Below are 21,496 nucleotides of genomic sequence, written 5' to 3' on the forward strand. Positions count from 1 at the left end.
GCGTCCCCCTTAATAATAACAATAATAATAATAATAATAATGGCATTTATTAAGCGCTTACTATGTGCAAAGCACTGTTCTAAGCGCTGGGGGAGATACAAGGTGATCAGATTGTCCCACGGGGGGCTCAGTCTTCATCCCCATTTTACAGATGAGGGAACTGAGGCCCAGATAAGTGACTTGCCCAAAGTCACACAGCTGACAAGTGGTGGAGCCGGGATTTGAACCCATGACCTCTGACTCCAAAGTCCGGGCTCTTTCCATTGAGCCACGCTGCCCCCCTTCCCAGACTGAGCCCCCCTTTTTCCTCTCCTCCTCCCCTCCCCATTGATCAACATGACGATCTTATTTATGATCTTCAAACATTTACTGAGCGCTTAATGTGCGCAAAGCACTGTACTAAGCACCCCCTTCCCAGACTGAGCCCCTCTTTTTCCTTTTCTCCTCCTCCTCCCCTCCCCATTGCCCCCGACTCTGCCCTACCCCCTTCCCCTCCCCACAGCTCTTGTGTATACTTGTATATATTTATTACTCTATTTTATTAATGATGTGTATATAGCTATAATTATATTTATTCTGATGGTATTGACACCTGTTACTTCTTTTGTTGTCTGTCTCCCCCTTCTAGACTGTGAGCCTATTGTTGGGTAGGGACTGTCTCTATACGTTGCCGATTTGTACTTCCCAAGTGCTTAGTACAGTGCTCTGCATACAGGAAGCGCTCAATACAATTGAATGAATGAATATAACAATAAACAGACACATTCCCTGACCAATCATATTTATTGAGCACTTACTATGTGCAGAGCACTGTACTAAGCACCTAGGAGAGTACAATACAACAGAATTAACAGAATCCCCTGCCCATAATGAGCTTGCAGTCTAGAGGGAGTTTACAGCCTAAATACTACTGACTGACTCCCATATCATCATCATCAATCGTATTTATTGAGCGCTTATTGTGTGCAGAGCACTGTACTAAGTGCTTGGGAAGTACAAATTGGCAACATATAGAGACAGTCCCTACCCAACAGTGGGCTCATATGTAGATAAACCCATAAAAAACTGATGACGCTTATAGCCACCTTGGAGTTTTCCACCGAGCTCTACCAGATTATGCTCTACATAGCCTCCCTTTCCTTCTGGGAACACACAGTCTTCTAAAACTCTGATCTCTTCCAAACCAAATTCTCCCCCAAGTCCCAACAAAGAATTTCCACATCTGGGTACCTTAGTGGATCAGGAGGAACAAAAGTCGCTCCTCGAACAGCCCTCTGCTGAGCAATGAGGTGGTTTGTTGCACTCAGCCTAGTTCACGAAAGCCAGGCTATGGCAAATAAGTAGTGTAGTAAATCAATAACTCGACATCTCTACTGGATGTTACTATACACGACCAGCTAAACTTTTTTTTATGATATTTGTTAAATGCTTACTATGTGTAAGGCACTGAACTAGGTGCTGGGATACATGCAGGCTATCAGATTGGACACTGTCCACGTCCCATATGGGGCTTAAAGTCTTCGTTCCCATTTTCCAGCTGAGGTAATCGAGGCCCGGAGAAATTAAGTGACTTGTCCAAGGCCACACAGCAGACAAGTGGTGGTGCTGGGATTAGAAGCCATGTCCTTCTAAGACCCAGCCCTGTCTTTTCACTAGGCCACATTGCTTCCTCTTGTGCTGAGTATGATGGGAGGCAGGGGGAGAGGTAACCATGACAGGCCACTTTGTATGAGGCTCAGTTTTAATGGAATTAACTTTTTAGGCCCTCAAACCTCACACTACCAAGCTCCTGCTATCTATCAAATTTGGAAAAACATGAAATTTCAAAAAGATGCTAAACATCATTGGGCACTGAATATGATAAATATCATCCCACACTACTGCAAATTTTCCAAATGGTATCATCTTAAAATGTGCTAAGGACATCGATGTGTTTAAGCGGAAATAGAAAATAAGTGAAAACGATTTAAGGAAAACAAGTGCAAGTATCCTAGGATCCAACGTTTCACGGGAATCTTTTTCAGCCTGAGTGACCTCATTTCTCACTTTCCAAGTCCCAACCTTTTTGTCCAGATTTCCAGTGCTTTGCACATAGTAAGAGCTTAATACATGCCATCATCATTATTATTATTACTTCTTTAGAAGAAGGCTGTACGCCTTTCGAGAGCCTCTTACGTTCAAGGTGGAAAAGAAAAAGAATGGGGTTTGTACCTGATCTTCGCTGGTTAAGCCAATGTGCATCACGAGATAAAAATGCACCAAGAAGTCAGAGTTTGGCAGGACATCTTGTCGCCTGGTCATCATAGCACAGATCAGCTTGTAGGCTTGCAGCTTGCCTTCTTTATATTCATTTGGCAAAGTGGTGGCCTGAAAAGAAGACGGCAGCTTGTCAGTCAATCAACCCTAGTTGCCGGATACTTTCAACACTTTCAAGTTCTGTACGCTGGCAGGGCAGAGCAGGGTTACAAGAACGTCTGTTTAGATTCGGCGAGGAAGAACCTTTCGGCTCCTTACGACCACACAGTTCCACCCACGGCACGCATGTCCGTGCAGCGGGGCGTAATTCCAAACATCTTTTCCTGCCAGCAGAAAGCAACAGCGAAGTGTTTTAGAAAGACAGGTTCAAATGCCTGGAAGATGAGGCCTGTAAAGAACAGAATGAGGACTTGCCTTAAATAACCAGGATGCAAACATTCTGAGCGGAGGGATCAAAACAGGAGGTGATGGGGAAGACTGATTATCCACACTGATTGCCAGGTTATCTCTTATCTGGGGTAAAATAAAAAGAATGTTAGTAAGGAACAATGACTCAGTGCATTGAGAGATGCTAAAATATGCTTTCTTACACTGCAGACACCTGATTTTTGAATTGAACAATTCACTTTCACCATTAATTATGCTAATAATACTTCAGCACTTTCTTGCTTAGAGAACTCAAACTCCTTTCATTTTAGCCTTACATAGTCTAACATTTCATTTTTCTGCACTAGTCGCAGTCCAAACCCAGGGAATAGAAAGAAGTCTCAATTGCCTATTTGCATAAACAGAAGTCTAAAATCCACCTTTAAATTTTATTCACTCCTTGTGCCATTATCTTTTAAGTGATCAAAATAATCAATGGTATTTATTGAGCGCTTACTATGTGCAGAGCACTGGGCTAAGCGCTTGGGAGTGTTCGACTTACCACAGACTTAGCAGATAAACAAACAGAAATCTCTTTCCAGCCTCCTTCTAAAACAAATTGGCCAGTGACCAGAACAATCTTAATGCCTAACCATGACGATGGCTATACAGGAGGGCAACCATCACATGACCCTTCCAGGTGTCCTGATGCCACATTTGGAGGCAAAATTTTAGGTTGGATGAATCATGGGGCTGACCCAGGAATTGTTTGATTATGTGTGTTATTCTAAAAGGGTCTGGGCCGAAATGAGACACTATCTTGGCTATGCTGGCACATTTGTATGAATTCTCTTAAATCTATTTGGTTTTTGAAACCATCCATATGTCCACTTTCTAGCTAATGTTGCCATCCATCCTACATGTTATACATTTCATATAAACTTTCCTCTCCTTTAGTTACATTTTTTTGGCCTTTTCCTTTGCTAGTTACCCTCAGAAAGTTATGAAATAGGAAGGGGTTTTATTGTCCTCATTTTCCAATGGGGACACTGAAGTACGGAGAAGTGGAGTGATATTCAATAGCAGGAGCAGCCTTTTATGAAGCTTTTTCCTCCCCTAGCCACTTCCCCTCAAATTCTTGGAATTTTCCCTTAATATTACTGGAATTGCCCTTACAGCCCACAATTGGAAATAACTTTCTACTTTGCATTTACCTGTGTTTTGACTTTTTCCTTCCCAGGTTGCAATGACTCTCCCCATGCCAAGCAAAAGGTTTAACGGAGGGGAGAAACACCCACCACTTGATGGTTTGCACTGAAAAATGTGACACTGGGTGCTTCACAGGAATTCTAGTAGCTGTGACCAATCCTTGCCCACGGAGTTTGCAGCCTAGCACAATTTGGGCAGGGGATAGAAGAAGAGAAGTGGCAATTTGGCTCTTCAAGGATAGATTAGATTTTTCTCAATTTTAAACCCATTCTCAGGGGCAGTCTCCATGGGCTGTACCACCCCACGAGGAAAATTCCCAAGTGTCGGTTCTCCCAGAGGGTGTGATTTTACTGGTTTTTGGATAGAACATGATAGCAGAACTTGAGGGTGTTCTTCCAAGTAAGTCTTTTTGGCTAGAGGGGAGTGTAGGATCAGAAGAAACAGTTGTGCAGATGCATATATCATATGACATGGGGTGAGTAGTGTATCGCAAGTTTTCCTTAACACAAAGGTCGGTAAGAACGCCGCTCTTGCATTATAGGCAAAATCATGGTAATTCATTTTTTTAATTTTCAAGTTGTGGAAATGAAAACTCCTGCTCCCGCTCCCTTCCTGAAATGACAGAGGGTAACTTGGCTTCCCCCAAAACGATGGTAGGGATTCAAGGCAGAGCATTCCCTGCATTCACAACACAATTAAAACGGCCTCAAGAGAAATCCAAACTAAGTGATGTAGTAAACATTTATTTTGGCTTTTAAAATACGCAGATCTTTTTGAGTAGGGTGCAAGTTGTGCCTAGGGCATTCACGCATTTATGAATAGACTGTGTCTGAAGTGAATGAGCTCTCAGTGTCTTTATAGAAGAAAAAAGTAAAATCGTAAACAGTACCTTTGCTAGCTTGTACCAGAGGTCATAGAGATAGCCAAAGACTTTGGCGTGTATTTTGGGGGACTGGATATTGTTCACATCTCCAAGGATTCCCAAGACTCTTCTCCATAATACAGCTGCAGAATCTGGATGCCAACCTATCAGGTTCCCACCAGCAATTATACTGCAGTCATCGGCAAGGCACTCGCTGCTATCTGCAGAATCAGTATTTTAAAAATGGAATTTGAAGCCAACAAAAATTCTTTATCTTTTAACCAGATTACCAACTTTTAAATAAAAAACCTATTCTATAACTACAGAATAGTATTATTTTTAAAAAATAAAACACTGTTGAGAATTGAGCGCTGAATATTTCATAGGAGCTATGAAGAAAGCTTAAGGGACATTTTAATATGGAAAGGGTTACTGGGCTTATGACGACGGCCAGCTGTTCTCTGTTTCGGCCAGAGAAGAGGAGGAAATTAGCTTAACAACCTTCAGCATGAAACACTGACTAGACAAATTATTGCTTGATGTAAGTGAAAACTGTTTAAAACAAAGAATGTGTGCCAGAGGAAAGGGACAGAGACACGTTCACTGTCTTGGGTTTAAAAATGGGGAAGATAATATATAATAAGAGTGATTAGATAACCTGCCAATGTCCCTTTTAGCTCTGAGATTCAAAATGTCATCCCTTGGATTCATATATACATGCTCCCCATTTTTAATGATGACACATGTTTATTAACAAAGAATAGGATGAATCACCACTAACAGAACAATTACTCCCTACCTGTCTCTGCTGTAAGAGTACAGATCCTCATTATACGTAGCCTTCCGAAAGTACTAATTACGATCAAATGCAATAGAAATATTAGATCTCAATTCTAGTTGAAAATAGGTATTTTTTTAATCCTCTCAAAGCAATGTTAATCAATGAACTCCCATGAAGACAAGAAGCAGCGTGGTTTACTAGATAGAGCACAGGCCTGGGTATCAGAAGGATCTGAGTTCTAATTCCGGTTCCGCCCCCCCATCTGTTGTGTGATTTTGGGCAAGTCACTTAACTACTCTAGGCCTCAGTTACCTCATCTGTAAAATGGGGATTAAGACTATAAGCCCCATGTGGGACAGGGACTGTGTCCAACCTGATTATGCTGTATTTACCCCAGTCCTTAGTACAGTGCCTGGCACGTAGTAAGCACTTAACCAAATACCAGAAAAAGAAAATTCAATGTCTGAATTCAAAATGGAAATCTAAGTAGGCAGAATTTAAAATGTGTCAGAATGTGAAAATCAATCAATCAATCGCATTTATTTTGCACTTACTGTGTGCAGAGCACTGTACTAAGCGCTTGGGCAGTACACGTTGGCAACATATAGAGACAGTCCCTATCCAACAGTGGGCTCACAGTCTAAAAGGGGGAGACAGAGAACAAAACCAAACATACTAACAAAGTAAAATAAATAGAATAGATATGCACAAGTAAAATAAATAAATAAATAAATAAATAAATAAATAAATAAATAGAGTAATAAATATGTACAAACATATATACATATATACAGGTGCTGTGGGGAAGGGAAGGAGGTAAGATGAGGGGGATGGAGAGGGGGACGAGGGGGAAATATATAACCAGTATCACAATAATGATGATAAATATGACCTCGGGCAAGTCATTTCACGTCTCTTTGCCTCAGTTACCTCATCTTTTAAAAAGTAAGGATTAAGACTGTGTGACCCATGTAGGACATGGACTGTGTCCAACCTGATTGGCCTGTATCCACCCCAGCGCTTACTACAGTGCTCACAACAGGCAAGTGGCGGGTCCAGGATTAAAACCCAGGTACTCATTCATTCGATCGTATTTACTGAGCGCTTACTGTGTGCAGAGCACTGTACTAAGTGTTTGGAAAGTACAATTCAGCAACAAATAGAGACCATCCATGCCCATAATGGGCTCACAGTCTAGATGGGGGAAGACAGACATCAAAACAAGTAAAAAGTCATCAACAGCATCAATATAAGTAGATATTTTTCTTTCTCTAGAGTCAGTAAAGAGCAGGCCAGATGAACTCTATCTAAGCAGCCACCAGGATTAGCCCTGTCCCCTTACTTCCTTTTCTCCCACTCCCTTCTATGTCGCCCTTACACTTCGATTTTTCCCCTTCCTTCCCCACTCCCTCAGGCCTACAGCACTTATGTACATATCCATAATTTATTTCTCTATATTAATGTCTCTCTCTCCCCCCTCTAGCTTATAAGCTCATTGTAGGCAGGGGATCTATCTACTAACTCTGTTACATTATACTCTCTGATGGGCTTAGTGCAGTGCTCTGCACAAAATCAGCACTCAATAAATATAGTGGATATGATTAAGGCTGTGATTCCACCCCACCTCCATGCAGTTTCCCTCTGAATCCTTGCTGGAATTCATTGAATCGTATTTATTGAGTGCTTACTGTGTACACAGCATTGTACTAAGCACTTGGGAAGTACAAATCAGCAACATATAGAGACGGTCCCTACCCAACAACGGGCTCACAGTCTAGGAGGGGGAGACAGACAACAAAACAAGTAAACATCATTAATAAAATAGAGTAATAAATTTGTACAAATATACACAAGTGCTGTGGGGAGGGGAAAAGGGTAGGGCAGAGGGGGATGGCGATGGGGAGGAGAGGAAGGGGGGCTCAGTCTGGGAAGGCCCCCTGGAGGAGGTGAGCCCTCAGTAGAGCTTTGAAGGGAGAAAGGGAGCTAGTTTGGCAGATGTGTGGAGGGAGGGCATTCCAGGCCAGGGGGAGGACATGGTCCAGGGGTCGATGGCGGGACAGACGAGAAAAAGGCCCAGTGAAGAGGTTAGCAGCTGCAGAGGAGCGGAAGGTGCTGGCTGGGCTGTAGAAGGAGAGAAGGGAGGCGAGGTAGGAGGGGATGAGGTGATGAAGAGCCTTGAAGCCGAGAGTGAGGAGTTTTTGCTTGATTGGAAGGTTGATAGGCAACCACTGGAGGTTTTTGATGAGGGGAGTAACATGCCTAGAGCGTTTCTGTACAAAGATAATCCGGGCAGCAGAGTGATGCATAGACTGAAGCAGGGAGAGACAGGAGGATGGGAGATCAGAAAGGAGGCCGATGCAGTAATCCAGTCGGGATAGGATGAGAGAGTGAACCAGCAAGGTAGCAGTTTGGATGGAGAGGAAAGGGCGGATCTTGGCAATGTTGTGGAGGTGAGACCGGCAGGTTTTGGTGATGGAATGGATAAGAGAGCAGAGTCGAGGATGACACCAAGGTTGCGGGCTTGTGAGACGAGAAGGATGGTGATGACCTTGGGGACCCACCTGAAGTAAGTGAAATTTCTGGGCAAGTGGAGGAGGTAACACCTCACCTTCCCCCTGACCCCTGGCTTGACCAACAGATTTTTCCATAGTCTCCTAGAGCCTGACAGATTCTAGTAACAACAATAATAATAATAATAATAATGGTATTTGTTAAGTGCTTCCTATGTGCCAGGCACTGTACTAAGCGCTGGGGTAGATACAAGCAAATTGGGTTGGACACAGTCCCTGCCCCACATATGGCTCACAGTCTTAATCCCCATTTTACAGATGAAGTAACTGAGGCCCAGAGAAGTGAAGTGACCTACCCAAAACCATACGGCAGGTAAGTGGAGGAGCCAGGATTAGAACCTGTATATATGTTTGTACATATTTATTACTCTATTTATTTATTTTGCCTGTACATATTTATTCTATTTATTTTATTTCGTTAATATGTTCTGTTTTGTTGTCTGTCTCCCCCTTCTAGACTGTGAGCCCGCTGTTGGGTAGGGACCGTCTCTATATGTTGCCAACTTGTACTTCCCAAGCGCTTAATACAGTGCTCTGCACACAGTAAGCGCTCAATAAATACGATTGAACAAATGAACCCATGGCCTTCTAACTCCCAGGCCCATGCTCTATCCACTATGTCATGCTGCTTCTCTGGTGTGCTAATCATCATCATCATCAATCGTATTTATTGAGCGCTTACTATGTGCAGAGCACTGTACTAAGCGCTTGGGAAGTACAAGTTGGCAACATATAGAGACAGTCTCTACCCAACTACAGGCTCACAGTCTAGAAGGGGGAGACAGAGAACAAAACCAAACATACTATCAAAATAAAATAAATAGAATAGATATGTACAAGTAAAATAAATAAATAAATAAAGTAATAAATATGTACAAACATATATACATATATACAGGTGCTGTGGGGAAGGGAAGGAGGTAAGATGGGGGGATGGAGAGGGGGACAGGAAGGAAGAGGCTCAGTCTGGGAAGGCCTCCTGGAGGAGGTGAGCTCTCAGTAGGGCCTTGAAGGGAGGAAGAGAGCTAGCTTGGCGGATGGACAGAGGAGGGCATTCCAGGCCCAGGGGATGACGTGGGCCAGGGGTCGATGGCGGGACAGGCGAGAACGAGGTACGGTGAGGAGATTAGCAGCAGAGGGTACGGGGTGGGCTGGAGAAGGAGAGAAAGGGTGAGGTAGGAGGTAGTAATGATTGTACTGGCCCCTTGGTGGCCACCGGGGAGGTGAGGGGATGGGAGGATGTCCAGTCTCAGGGCACATATGATGGCCTCCCCAACCACATAAGCTCAGCATTGTGGTGGAGGGTCTCCCTCTAAGCAGGGAGGAGGAGGAGGGTGATGGCAGTGTCTCAGGCCACGCAGGCCTCGGGTTTCCTGGTGATGGCAGGCAGCTGCCTTCTGTGGAGACAAACTTTTGGGAGGTGCTGGCTCTACTTGGGTCTGGGAACTCATGAATGATAAGAATTAAGGTATTTGGTAAGCGCTTACTATGTGCTTGGCAGGAGGAGGCACTGGAGTAGATACAAGATAATTAGGTCCCACCTGGGGCTTATAGTCTGAGCAGGAAGGAGAATAGGTATTGGATCCCCATTTTGCAGATAAGGAAACTGGGGCACAGAGAAGCTACGTAACTTGCCCAAGGTCACACGGCAGACAAGTGGTGGGGTCGGAATTAGAACCCAATGCGCACACTTTCGCATCCTCGGGGTCGGGAGGAGAGGGGCCAGGCAGCCGGACTTTTTGTCCTGGCGAAGGATGGATTGTTTCTCTCCATCAATGGTGCTGATTGAGGGCTTGCTGTGTGCAGAGCACTGTGCTAAGCACTTGGGAGAGGACAATACCTCAGAGTATGGCTTGGTTATTGATCCAAACCAAGAGTTACTGTGAGCACATCTGCCACGCAGGAGCTCTGCAGCCAAATTTATTTTGTCAAAATGTTTTGTTTTGTTGTCTGTCTCCCCCTTCTAGACTGTGAGCCCGCTGTTGGGTAGGGACCGTCTCTATATGTTGCCAACTTGTACTTTCCAAGCGCTTAGTACAATGCTCTGCACACAGTAAGCACTCAATAAATACGATTGAATGAATGAATGAAACCCATTAGAGGCATCACTGCCATGTCTATTATGCTTTCGCAGGGAAGCTATTGCCCGCTGTTGGCACTGTGTGCTCATCAAACTTGTCGGCCTCATGGCCCAAGCCCCTACGACTCTCTCTGGAGACGATGGCGGAGCCTGAGCCGACTTCTACCTCGAGGGAATACGGCACTGGTGAATCTGAAACGCCCTCTGACGAGCCCTGTCAGGGAAAAGTGGTTTCTGTGTCAAGGCAAGATGACAACTCCTATGCCACCCTCGAATGGAGGGAACCATCCCCATGCTGGGTTTGGGCTTGTGGCAGAGGCAGTGAGGGAAATGTAGATGGAAATGTAGGCCCCTGGACTTGGGTCTGGAAAGCCACAGGACTCCAACTGACTACTGTACTACTGGGTAATCAAACCAGCACTTAGAACAGTGCTCGGCACTTAGTAAGCACTTAACTATTATTAATTTATTAATACTGCGGAATGATGGGGCAGAGGCAACTTCTTGTGGGGTGATTCTGAGTTTAAGTAATATCCAGACACCCATCCATACTGCTAACATCCTCTTCGGGAGGGAACGTATCTACCAACTCTGCTATACTGTGCTTCCACAAGCACTTGGTATGGTGCTCTGCAGTAAACACTTGGTAAATATGATTGACAGGTAACATAAAGGCTGTACCTATTCACTTGGCAGAAAACATTCCCTTTAGGAAGAATGTTAGCTTTGATTTTTTTTTTTAATTCAGGCTGGAATTTTTCCTCCTGTAATTCCCTAACAACGTGAAGTCATGGCTTTGGCTCCAACTTTTTAAAATGTTTAACAACCACAGTCGAGGGCGTGAAAAATGGAAGAGTACTTGGATGAAATGGCATTCCTGCAGAAATCTTTTGAGATTTCTTCCTGAGAAGCACTGTGGCCTAGTGGAACGACACAGGCCCAGGAGTCAGAGGACATGGGTTCATTCATTCATTCAATCATATTTATTGAGCGCTTACTGTATGCAGAGCACTGTACTAAGCACTTGGGAAGTACAAGTTGGCAACATAACCCCAGCTCCGCCACTTGTCTGTGTGACCATGGGTAAGTGACTTACTTTCTTTGGGCCTCAGTTCCTTAGTCTGCAAATTGGGGATTCAATGCCTGGTCTCCCTACTATTTAGACTGTGAGCCCCATGTGGGACATGGTTACCTTGTAACTACCCCAGAATTTAGTACGGTGCTTGACATATAGTAAGCGCTTAACGAATACCATTATTATTAATTCATTAATTCAATCATCATGAAATCTATCAGCAAGGATGGAGGACTTCAAGCATTTCCTCACCCCAACATTGCTAGAGATTCCTAGGTTGCTGAATTTTTTTTTTTATTTTGAATAAACCACACAAGATTAAGGAGGGAAAAAAGATACCCGAAGGTCATATGGCTCTTTGTATTCGTGTGTGGGCAAAAAGGACTCGCTGAGCCCAGTGCCAGCAAGCCCCATGTCCCTCCCCCAGATTGCAGGGCATTCAATCGTTATTAAATCGATCTGCAAGGATGGAGGACTTAAAACAGACACTGGCAGACTCCTGTGCACACTATTTGGAAAAGAGTATCGATCATACATCATGTATCAAGCAATGGAATTTACTGAGTACTTACTATGTGCAGAACTCCAAACTATGGATTTGGAAGAGTTCACTAAAAGAGTTGACAGACACATTCCCTGCCCACAAGGAGCACACATACATTTTTTCAGCTACATCCTCCAAGCCAGAGAAGGATTTCAGCATCAAAAATGTAATTTACAAAAAGCAGAGGCAACTCTAACACATGAACCTATACTTATGCCTGCCATTTCCCCTACTTGTAATTTTCTCCTCCATTAGACTGTAAACTCCTTGTGGACAAGAATCATGTCTTCTGACTCTTCTGCATTTTTTTAAGGTATCTGTTAAGTACTTACCATGTGCAAGGCACTGTTCTAAATAATAGTTATAATAATGATGGCATTTATTAAGAGCTTACTATGTGCAAAGCACTGTTCTAAGCGCTAGGATGGTTACAAGGTGATCAGGTTATCCCACGGGGGGCTCACAGTCTTAATCCCCATTTTCCAGATGAGGTAACTGAGGCCCAGAGAAGTTAAGTGACTTGCCCAAAGTCACACAGCTGACAGTTGGCGGAGTCCAGATTTGAACCCATGACCTCTGACTCCAGAGCCCGGGCTCTTTCCACTGAGCCACGCTGGGGTAGATACAAGCTAATCAGTGTGCACACAGTTCTTGCCCCAAATGGGGCTCCAGAGTCTTAACCCCCATTTTATAGATGAGGTAATGGGCACAGAGAGGTTTAGTGACTTGACCAAGGTTACACAACAGACAAGTGTATTCTATTGTATTATGTTCTCTTAAGCCTCAGTATACTGCTCGGCCCACAGAAAGCACTCCATAAATATCACTGATTGATGGATTCCAGCTATATTAATCTGGCTCTAGAGGAAGTATGTGAAGTATGTGTTGCAAAACTTTGTCCTGGCACCGTCATGGACACGTAAGCACATGGAACGTTCTGCCATCAAATCCACGACATACTCCTCCGGCACATGGTGAGTTACGCGCTTGAAGAGCACTTGAGAGGCCTGCCGACGGACCTTCATTTATCGTTTCTGGGGAACTTACGTCGGCTACAATGGAAATCATTTGCCAAATCTGGATGTTCTTGCATAAGGAATTCAAACCAAGTCTGGTTATAAAAAAGAATCTTAAAACCAATGAGGAAAAACCCAGTACTTGATATTTGAAAAAATTAGACCACTATTCCAGCCTTTAAAATGAAGGCAGCAAGCGAACCGTCTGTTGCTTAGCAATGTGGCCCAGCAATCTTCTCCTGTCTTTGGAAATCTTCCAGGTGTGCCTATTTTTTTTTTTTTTTTTTTGGTAGTGAAGCTCTCTGCTATTTGAGTTCTGATCCCTACATGTTGCTTTTACCCCAAGGGACCACTATTTCATTAGTGTTTGCATTTTACTTCCCATATCATTGCTAGGGAAACAGAGCCTGGGAAGTGGAAATAGGAAGCAATGTGGTCCACTGGAAAGAGTGCTCCAGCGCTCAGAACAGAGTTTGGCAGATAGTAAGCGTTTAACAAATACTGTCAATATTATTACTATGATACAGTGCTCTGCACGCAGTTAAGCGCTTACTAAATATGACTGAATGAGGAGCACAGGACTGGAAGTCAGATTACCTGAGTGCTTATCCTGGCACTGCCAGCTGTCTGCTGTGTGACCTCAGGCAAGTCACTGCACTTCTCCGTGCCTCAGTTTCCTCAACTGAAAAATGGAGATTCGATATCTGTTCTCCAACTTGGACTGTGAGTCTATGTAGGACAGGGACTCTATCCATCCTGATTAACCTGTATCCCCCCAACACTTAAAACAGTGCCTGATACAAAATAAGCACTTTAAAAATAACATAAAAAAATAAAATGGGGATAGCTCTACAGAGCTGGATTCGACTGCCCGCCCAGTAGAGCTGAATGTCCAAGGGAAAGGTGACAGAAGTTTGCATTGTAAATGTATTGCCTACAGGAGGAAAGCATGAATATCTTGCCCAAAACGAGACTGCTGAGTCAGAAGAGCTGAGATCAAAAGATTACATCACAAGGATGGGGGTCAAGGAAGGAACTTCTTTAAGACGAAGCGAGATAATTTAAGATACACATTTATTATTTCACTACATGATTTTAACAAGCAGCATAGCCTAGTGGAAAAAGCCTGGGCCACCACCAAATCCCACCACCACCACCACCACCACCTGCCTGCTATGAGACCCTGGGCAAGTCACTCAACTGGTCTGTGCCTCAGTTTCCTCAACTGTAAAATGGGGTTTCCATACCTGTCCTCTCTCATACTTATGGTAAGACTGTGAGCTCCACGTGGGACAGGGACTGTGTCCAATATGATTACTTTATAACAACCCCTGCACCTGGAACAGTGCTTAATACATACTAAGTGCTTAAAAAATACCATAAGAAAAAGGATCCAACAGCTTAGAAAGGGACTCATTACAAACCATTTGGAGATTTGGGGTGCATGACAAAACTAAATAAAGGGCCACCTAGAAGGAATCCTGTGGCTTTCCAGACCCAAGCCCAGGGGCCTACATTTCCATCTACATTTCCTTCACTGCCTCTGCCACAAGCCCACACCCAGCATGGGGATGGTTCCCTCCATTCGAGTGTGGCATAGGAGTTGTCATCTTGCCTTGACACAGAAATCACTTTTCACTGGCAGGGCTCGTCAAAGGGCGTTTCAGAATAAACAGGAATAAACACCAATGAACACCAAACAGTGCAGCAGCTAATTACAATGTTAATGATGTTCATGGCTGCTGACCACAGATTCAAAGAGACAGTGCTAATGGTGACCAGTGATTAGAAATCTGGTGGGGGCTGGCTTCCGGGCTAATCTGTCTGTGCCCTGATGGACAGCCACCACAAGGCTTGTGGTATCTGTTAAGAACTTACTACATGCCAAACGCTGTCCTAAGTGCTGAGGTGGATACAAGCAAATCGGTGGGACACAGTCCCTGTCCCTCCTTGGGCTCACAGGCTCAATCCCCATTTTACAGAGGAGGAAACTGAGGCACAGAAGTGAAGTGATTAGCCGAAGCTCACACAGCAGACAAGTGGCAGAGTCCAGGAACCCACAACCTTCTGATTCCCAGGCCGTGCTCCATCCACTACGCTATGCTGCTACCTACCTAGCAACCACCCGAAGAGGTTGCCGGTTGATAGTTTAGAACCCTTAAAATACTGAGGACTTGTTTCAAGATTGTGTCAACTTGGCAGAACTAGATTTCCAAAGTCTGCTACAATGGGCATGAATTAAGTGAGGACAATACTGACAAGAAATGCTGGTGTTGCTGACATGTTCATAAAGGAGTGCTCTTAAACAGTGGCCTCTTTGGGCCAAGAACTGCTAAACAAACTACTAGTATTGCAACCAATACTAGTAGTAATTATAGTAGTAGTATTTGTTAAGCGCTTAGTATGTGCCAAGCATTCATTCATTCAATCGTATTTATTAAGCGCTTACTGTGTGCAGAGCACTGTACTAAGCGCTTGGGAAATACAAGTTGGCAACATATAGAGACGGTCCCTACCCAACAACGGGCTCACAGTCTAGAAGGGGGAGACGGACAACAAAACAAAACATGTGGACAGGTGTCAAGTCGTTAGAACAAATAGAATTAAAGCTAAATGCAAATAATCAACAAAATAAATAGAAAGTAAATATGTACAAGTAGAGTAATAAATCTGTACAAACATATATACAGGTTGGCAACATATATGTTGCCAACTTGTACTTCCCAAGCACTTAGTACGGTGCTCTGCACACAGTAAGCGCTCAATAAATACGATTGATTGATTGATACAGGTGCTGTGGGGAGGGGAAGGAGGTAGGGAGGGGGGATGGGGAGGAGGAGAGGAAAAGGGGGCTCAGCCTGGGAAGGCCTCTTGGAGGAGGTGAGCTCTCAGTAGGGCTTTGAAGGGGGGAAGAGAGCTGGCTTGGCGGATGTGTGGAGGGAGGGCATTCCAGGCCCTGTTCTAAGCGCTGGGGTAGATACAAGGTAATCAGGTTGTCCCATGTGGGGCTAACAGTCTTAATCCCCATTTTACAGATGAGGTTACTGAGGTCCGGAGAAGTGAAGTGACTCGCCCAAGGTCTCACAGCAGACAAGTGGCAGAGCTAGGATAAGAACACAGGACCTCCTGATTCCCAGGCCTGTGCTCTATCTACTGTGCCACACTGCTTCTCAACTAGTAGTTAATACTTGTCAATAGATAGAGGTTATCAACTTGTTACTATCATTTTCATCAGTTCACCAATTCAGTAATCCTTTCACAGTGTGTTTGAGTCCTCCAAGGTCTATTATTCCATTCAATTCGATTGTATTTACTGAGTGCTTACTGTGTGCAGAGTACTGTACTACGCGCTTGGAAAGTACAATGTAGCAATAAAGATGAAATCAAAAACCTACCCAAAGGAGCCCGGTCCCTCCCCTGTCTACCCCGGGGATAACAACGGTGCTATTTGTTAAACGTTTTCTACGTGTCAAGAGCTTTACTAAGCACCGGGGCAGACAAGTTTACCAGGTGAGACACAGTCCCTGTCCCTCAGCAGATGCACAAATGAGGAAACGGAGGCAAGCAGAGGAGTTAAGTGACCTGCCGTAGATTTCGCAGCAGGGAAGTGGCAGAGCTGGGATTAGAAGCCAGGCCCTCTGACTTCCATGCCACAGCGCTTCACCCTTTCCCACCGATAACGTCACGGCAGCAGTCGGAACCCAGCTTTCCAGGAAGGGTGGGCCCTGAAGGACAAGAGATCAGGGGATATGCTCCAAATCGGATCATGGAAGACAGCTCAAACTCGGCCACAGATTCCTCTGGGTACTAGCAGGGATCATCTGCCTGAAGTTCCACGGCTTCAGGTTGGAGTTGCAGAGCCAAAAACAAGGGACAATGATAACCGACTCCATTCGGAAGATGGAAGCAATATCCCAGGGTGGAATAATCTTTGCATATTCACATGCAAGTTACACTGGAGATATGATTATTTACTGAAAGGAATTTATATTCAGACCAGAAAAATGTACAACCACGAACATGCAGGGAGAATCAGGAATTTCCGTTAATATTGATTCTCAACCGTGGCACTGAAAATATTCCTGTTGAAATCACTTACGAACCTAAAAGTTATGCTGCCCTAGATGACAAATTCAAGTGGGTATTTTTATCTCAGCTACAATTTTCCTCTCCTCCAACTTCCTTCTTGACCCTCTGCAATCTGGTTTCTGCCCTCTTCACTCCACTAAGAAGCTCTCTCCAAAATCCCCAATGACCTTTCTTGCCAAATCCTATGGATGTTGCTTCCACCTAATCCTCCTCTACCTCCTGGCTGCCTTCAACACTGGCCAACGCTCTTCTCCTGGAAACACTATTTAACCTTGGTTTTTCTAATACAGTTCTTGGTTCTCTTTTCAACTCTAGAGTCGATCATCAATGGTATTTAAGGAGCACTTATAGTGTGGAAAACATTGTTCGAAGCGCTTGGGAGACTACAATACACAAAGTTGGTAGATGCGTTCCCTGCCCACAGTGAGTATACAGTCTGGAGGGGGAAACAGACATTAATATAATTGATAAATACAGGATTTAAAGATATGAACATGAGCGCTGTGGGATTGATGGTGGCGTTAATATAGAAAGCCCAAAAGGTCACATATCCAAGTGCACAAACCACACAGATGGGAAAGGGAGTGGAAGGAAAGAGGGCTTAATGGGGGAAGGCTTCTTGGAGGAGATGTGACCTCAATAATAACAATAATACTGGTATTTATTATAACAGTGCTTTGCGCATAGTAAGCGCTTAACAAATGCCATCATTATTATTAAGCGCTTACTATGTGGCAGGCACTGTACTAAGCATTCATTCAATCGGATTTATTGAGCACTTACTGTGGGCAGAGCACTGTACTAAGCGCTTGGGAAGTACAAGTTGGCAACATATAGAGACGGTCCCTACCCAACAGTGGGCTCACAGTCTAGAAGGGGTGGAGTTCGAGCTGTCTTCCATGATTCGATTTGGAGCATATCCCCTGATCTCTTGTCCTTCAGGGCCCACCCATCCTGGAAAGCTGGATTCCAACTGCTGCTGTGATGTTATCGGCGGGAAAGGGTGAAGCACTGTGGCCTAAGAGAAAGAGCACCGGCCTGAAAGTCAGAGGGCCTGGCTTCTACCCCTTCTACGCACTGGGGTGGATACAAGCAAATCGGGTTGGACACAGTCCCTGTCCTATGTGGGGTTTATAAACTCAATCCCCATTTTACAGATGTAACTGAGGCCCAGAGAAGTGAAGTGACTTGCCCAGGGTCTCACAGCAGACAAGTGGCAGAGCCCGGATTAGGACCCATGACCTTCTGACTCCCAGGCCGGTGGTCTAGCCACTAAACCACGCTGCTTCCCAAGAAGGCTTTGAAGGTTGGGAGAGTGGTAGTCTAGAATATATGGGAGGGAACAGATGCGTATGCCAGAGGGAGGACGTGGGAAAGCGGTCAGCAAGAGAGATAGATGAAACAGGGGCAGAGTGAACAAGCTAGTGCAATCATTATAAGTATGGTGTTTGTTAAGCATTTAACCACGTAATAATAATAATAATGATGGCATTTATTAAGCACTTACTATGTGCAAAGCACTGTTCTAAGCGCTGGGGAAGCTACAAGGTGATAGGTTGTCCCATGGGGGGCTCACAGTCTTCATCCCCATTTTACAGATGAGGTAACTGAGGCACAGAGAAGTGAAGTGACTTGCCCAAAGTCACACAGCTGACAATTGGCGGAGCCGGGATTTGAACCCACGCCCTCTGACTCCAAAGTCCGTGCTCTTTTCCACTGAGCCACGCTACTAAGGAGTGGGGTGGATACAAGCAAATCAGGTTGGACACAGTCCCTGTCCCACTTGGGGCTCACAGACTCAATCCTCATTTTAAAGATGAGGTAACTGAGGCCCAGAGAAGCGAAGTGATTTCCCCAAGGTCACACAGCAGACAGATGGCTGAGCTGGGATTAGAACACAAGACCCCTTCTGACTCCCAGGCCGGTGCTCTAGCCACTAAGCCATGCTGCTTCTCATAATAACGATGGTATTTGTTAAGCATTTATTCTGTGTCAAGCACTGTTCTAAGCACTGGGGTAGATGCAGGCTAATCAGATTGAACGCAGTACCTGTCCCACATAGGGCTCACAATCTCAATCCCCATTTTACAGATGAGGTAACTGAGGCCCAGAGAAGTTAAGTGACTAGATTTCACAGAGCAGGCAAGTGGTGGAGGGAGGATTAGAACCCATGACTCCGACTCCCAGGACAGCGCTCTATCCGCTATGCCATGCTGCTTCTCTGAGGAGTGAAAGGTGTGGGCTGGGCTGTGATGGGAGATCAGTGAGGTTCGATAGGAGAAGGCAAACTGATTGAGTGCTTTAAAGCCAGTGGTTCTCAAGCCGATCCTTACGTCCTCTCAGCTGCCTTCGACACTGTGGTTCGTCCCCTTCTCCTCAACACGCTATCCAACCTTGGCTTCATGGACTCTGTCCTCTCCTGGTTCTCCTCTTATCTCTCTGGCCGTTCATTGTCAGTCTCCTTCGCGGGCTCCTCCTCCCAATTCCATCCCCTAAATGTAGGGGTTTCTCTAGCTAGGGTCAGTTCTTGGTCCCATTCCGTTCTCCATCTGTACTCACTCCCTTGGTGAACTCATTCTATTCCACAACTTCAACTATCATCTCAATGCAGATGACACCCAAACCTACATCTCCTTCCCTGTTCTCTCTCTCTCTCCCTCCCTCCAGGCTCGTATCTCCTCCTGCCTTCAGGACATTTATGCCTGGATGTCCGCCCACCACCTAAAGCTCAACATGTCCTGGACTGAGCTCTTTACCTTCATTCATTTCATTCATTCAATCGTATTTATTGAGTGCTTACTGTGTGCAGAGCACTGTACTAAGCGCTTGGGAAGTCCAAGTTGGCAACATATAGAGACAGTCCCTACCCAACAGTGGGCGCTCAGTCTAGAAGGAGGAGACAGAGAACAAAACAAAATAACAAAATAAATAGAATAAATATGTACAAGTAAAATAAACAGAGTAATAAAGTAGTACCTTCCCTCCCAAACCCTGTCTTTCCCATCACTGTGGATGGCACTACCATCCTTCGCGTCTCACAAGCCCACAACTTTGGTGTCATTCTTGACTCCGCTCTCTCATTCACCCCTCACATCCAATCCGTTACCAAAATCTGCCGGTCTCACCTTCGAAACATCGCCAAGATCCACCCTTTCCTCTCCATCCAAATCGCTACCTTTTTGGTTCAGTCTCTCATCCTATCCCGACTGGATTACTGTAACAGCCTCCTTTCTGATCTCCCATCTTCCTGTCTCTCCCAACTTCAGTCTATTCTTCCCTCTGCTGCCCGGTTTATCTTTGTACAGAAACGCTCTGGGAATGTCACGCTCCTCCTCAAAACCAGTGGTTGCCTACCAACCCTCGCATGAAGCAAAAATTCCTCATTTTCGGCTTCTAAGCTCTCCATCACCTCACCCCTCCTACCTCACCTCCCTTCTCTCCTTCTACAGCCCAGCCTGCACAATCCACTCCTCTGCCGCTATCCTCCTCACTGTGCCTCATTCTCGACTGTCCCGCTGTCGATCCCTGGCCCACGATCTACCCCTGGCCTGGAAAGCCCTCTCTCCACACATCCACCAAACTAGCTCTCTTTCTCCATCCAAAGCCCTACGGAGAGCTCACCTCCTCCAGGAGGCCTTCCCAAACTGAGCCCCCTCTTTTCCTCTGCTCCTCCTCCCCTCCCCTCCGCCCCCACTCCCTCCCTCTGCCCTACCCTCTTCCCCTCCCCACAGCACTTGTGTATACCTGTATACATTTATTACCCTATTTAGTTTATTAATAACATGTATTTATCTATAATTCTATTTATCTATTTTGATGGTATTGACACCTGTCTACTTGTTTCGTTTTATTGTCTGTCTCCCCCTTCTAGACTGTGAGCCCGTTGTTGGGTAGGGATCATCTCTATATGTTGCTGATTTGTACTTCCCAAGCACTTAGTACAGTGCTCTGCACACAGTAAGCGCTCAATAAATACAACTGAATGAGTGAATGAATGAAAGCGGATTTAAAACTGATATTCTCGATCTCTTTCACTGGCTCTTCCTCTGCCTCCCACTTCTATGGGTGACCCACATATCTCCACTGTGGGACTCCTCTTCTCTTCCTAAACTTATTCGTTTGGGAGTTCATCCATTTCAACTGTAATAACGTCATGTAAAACGATTCCCAAATCTCCTGTTAGCCCCGACCACTCTTCTCTGCAATCTTGTACTCCCTCCTACCTCCAGGGCATCTCTATCTAGATATTCCACTGGAACCTCAAGATTACTATGTCCAAAACCGAGCTCATTTTCCGGCACAAATTCTCTCCTCCACCTAACTTTCCCATCCAGTTGAAAAAGGCACTTCCTCAAGCTTGTATTCTTGGCATCATCCTTGACTCCTCCTTATCCTTCCATCCCTATGTTCACTCTTTGGCCATATTTTGTCAGGTCTTCCTTCGCAACATTTTTAGAATCACCTCAATCCAAAGGCCCCCCATGCTAGTTGAGGCCCTTGTCATACCCAGTTTGAATATTGCATCAGCCTCTCCCATCTTCGGTCCTCACTCCACTCTCCTGCCCAGATCATTTTTCTAAAACGTGGTTCTGCACAAGTCTGTCCGCTCCTCACAAACTTCCAATTGCTGCCCATGTCTTTCTGCATC

General features: G+C 45.0%; 1 protein-coding gene across 1 annotated transcript in view; it reads right to left on the reverse strand.

The window, feature by feature from the left end:
• RALGAPA2 (Ral GTPase activating protein catalytic subunit alpha 2) overlaps positions 1-21,496 on the reverse strand; it is a 421,002-nt gene that overhangs the window by 233,254 nt on the left and 166,252 nt on the right. Inside the window, exons 21-23 of the mRNA XM_038744021.1 lie at positions 4,721-4,914; positions 2,671-2,769; positions 2,212-2,367 (exon numbers count right to left, since the gene is read on the reverse strand). Of these exons, the coding sequence (XP_038599949.1) occupies positions 2,212-2,367; positions 2,671-2,769; positions 4,721-4,914 (449 nt within the window). The remainder of the gene's footprint in view (positions 1-2,211; positions 2,368-2,670; positions 2,770-4,720; positions 4,915-21,496) is intronic.

Source organism: Tachyglossus aculeatus, chromosome 1 (assembly GCF_015852505.1).
Source record: "Tachyglossus aculeatus isolate mTacAcu1 chromosome 1, mTacAcu1.pri, whole genome shotgun sequence".
Classification (NCBI taxonomy): Eukaryota; Metazoa; Chordata; class Mammalia; order Monotremata; family Tachyglossidae; genus Tachyglossus; species Tachyglossus aculeatus.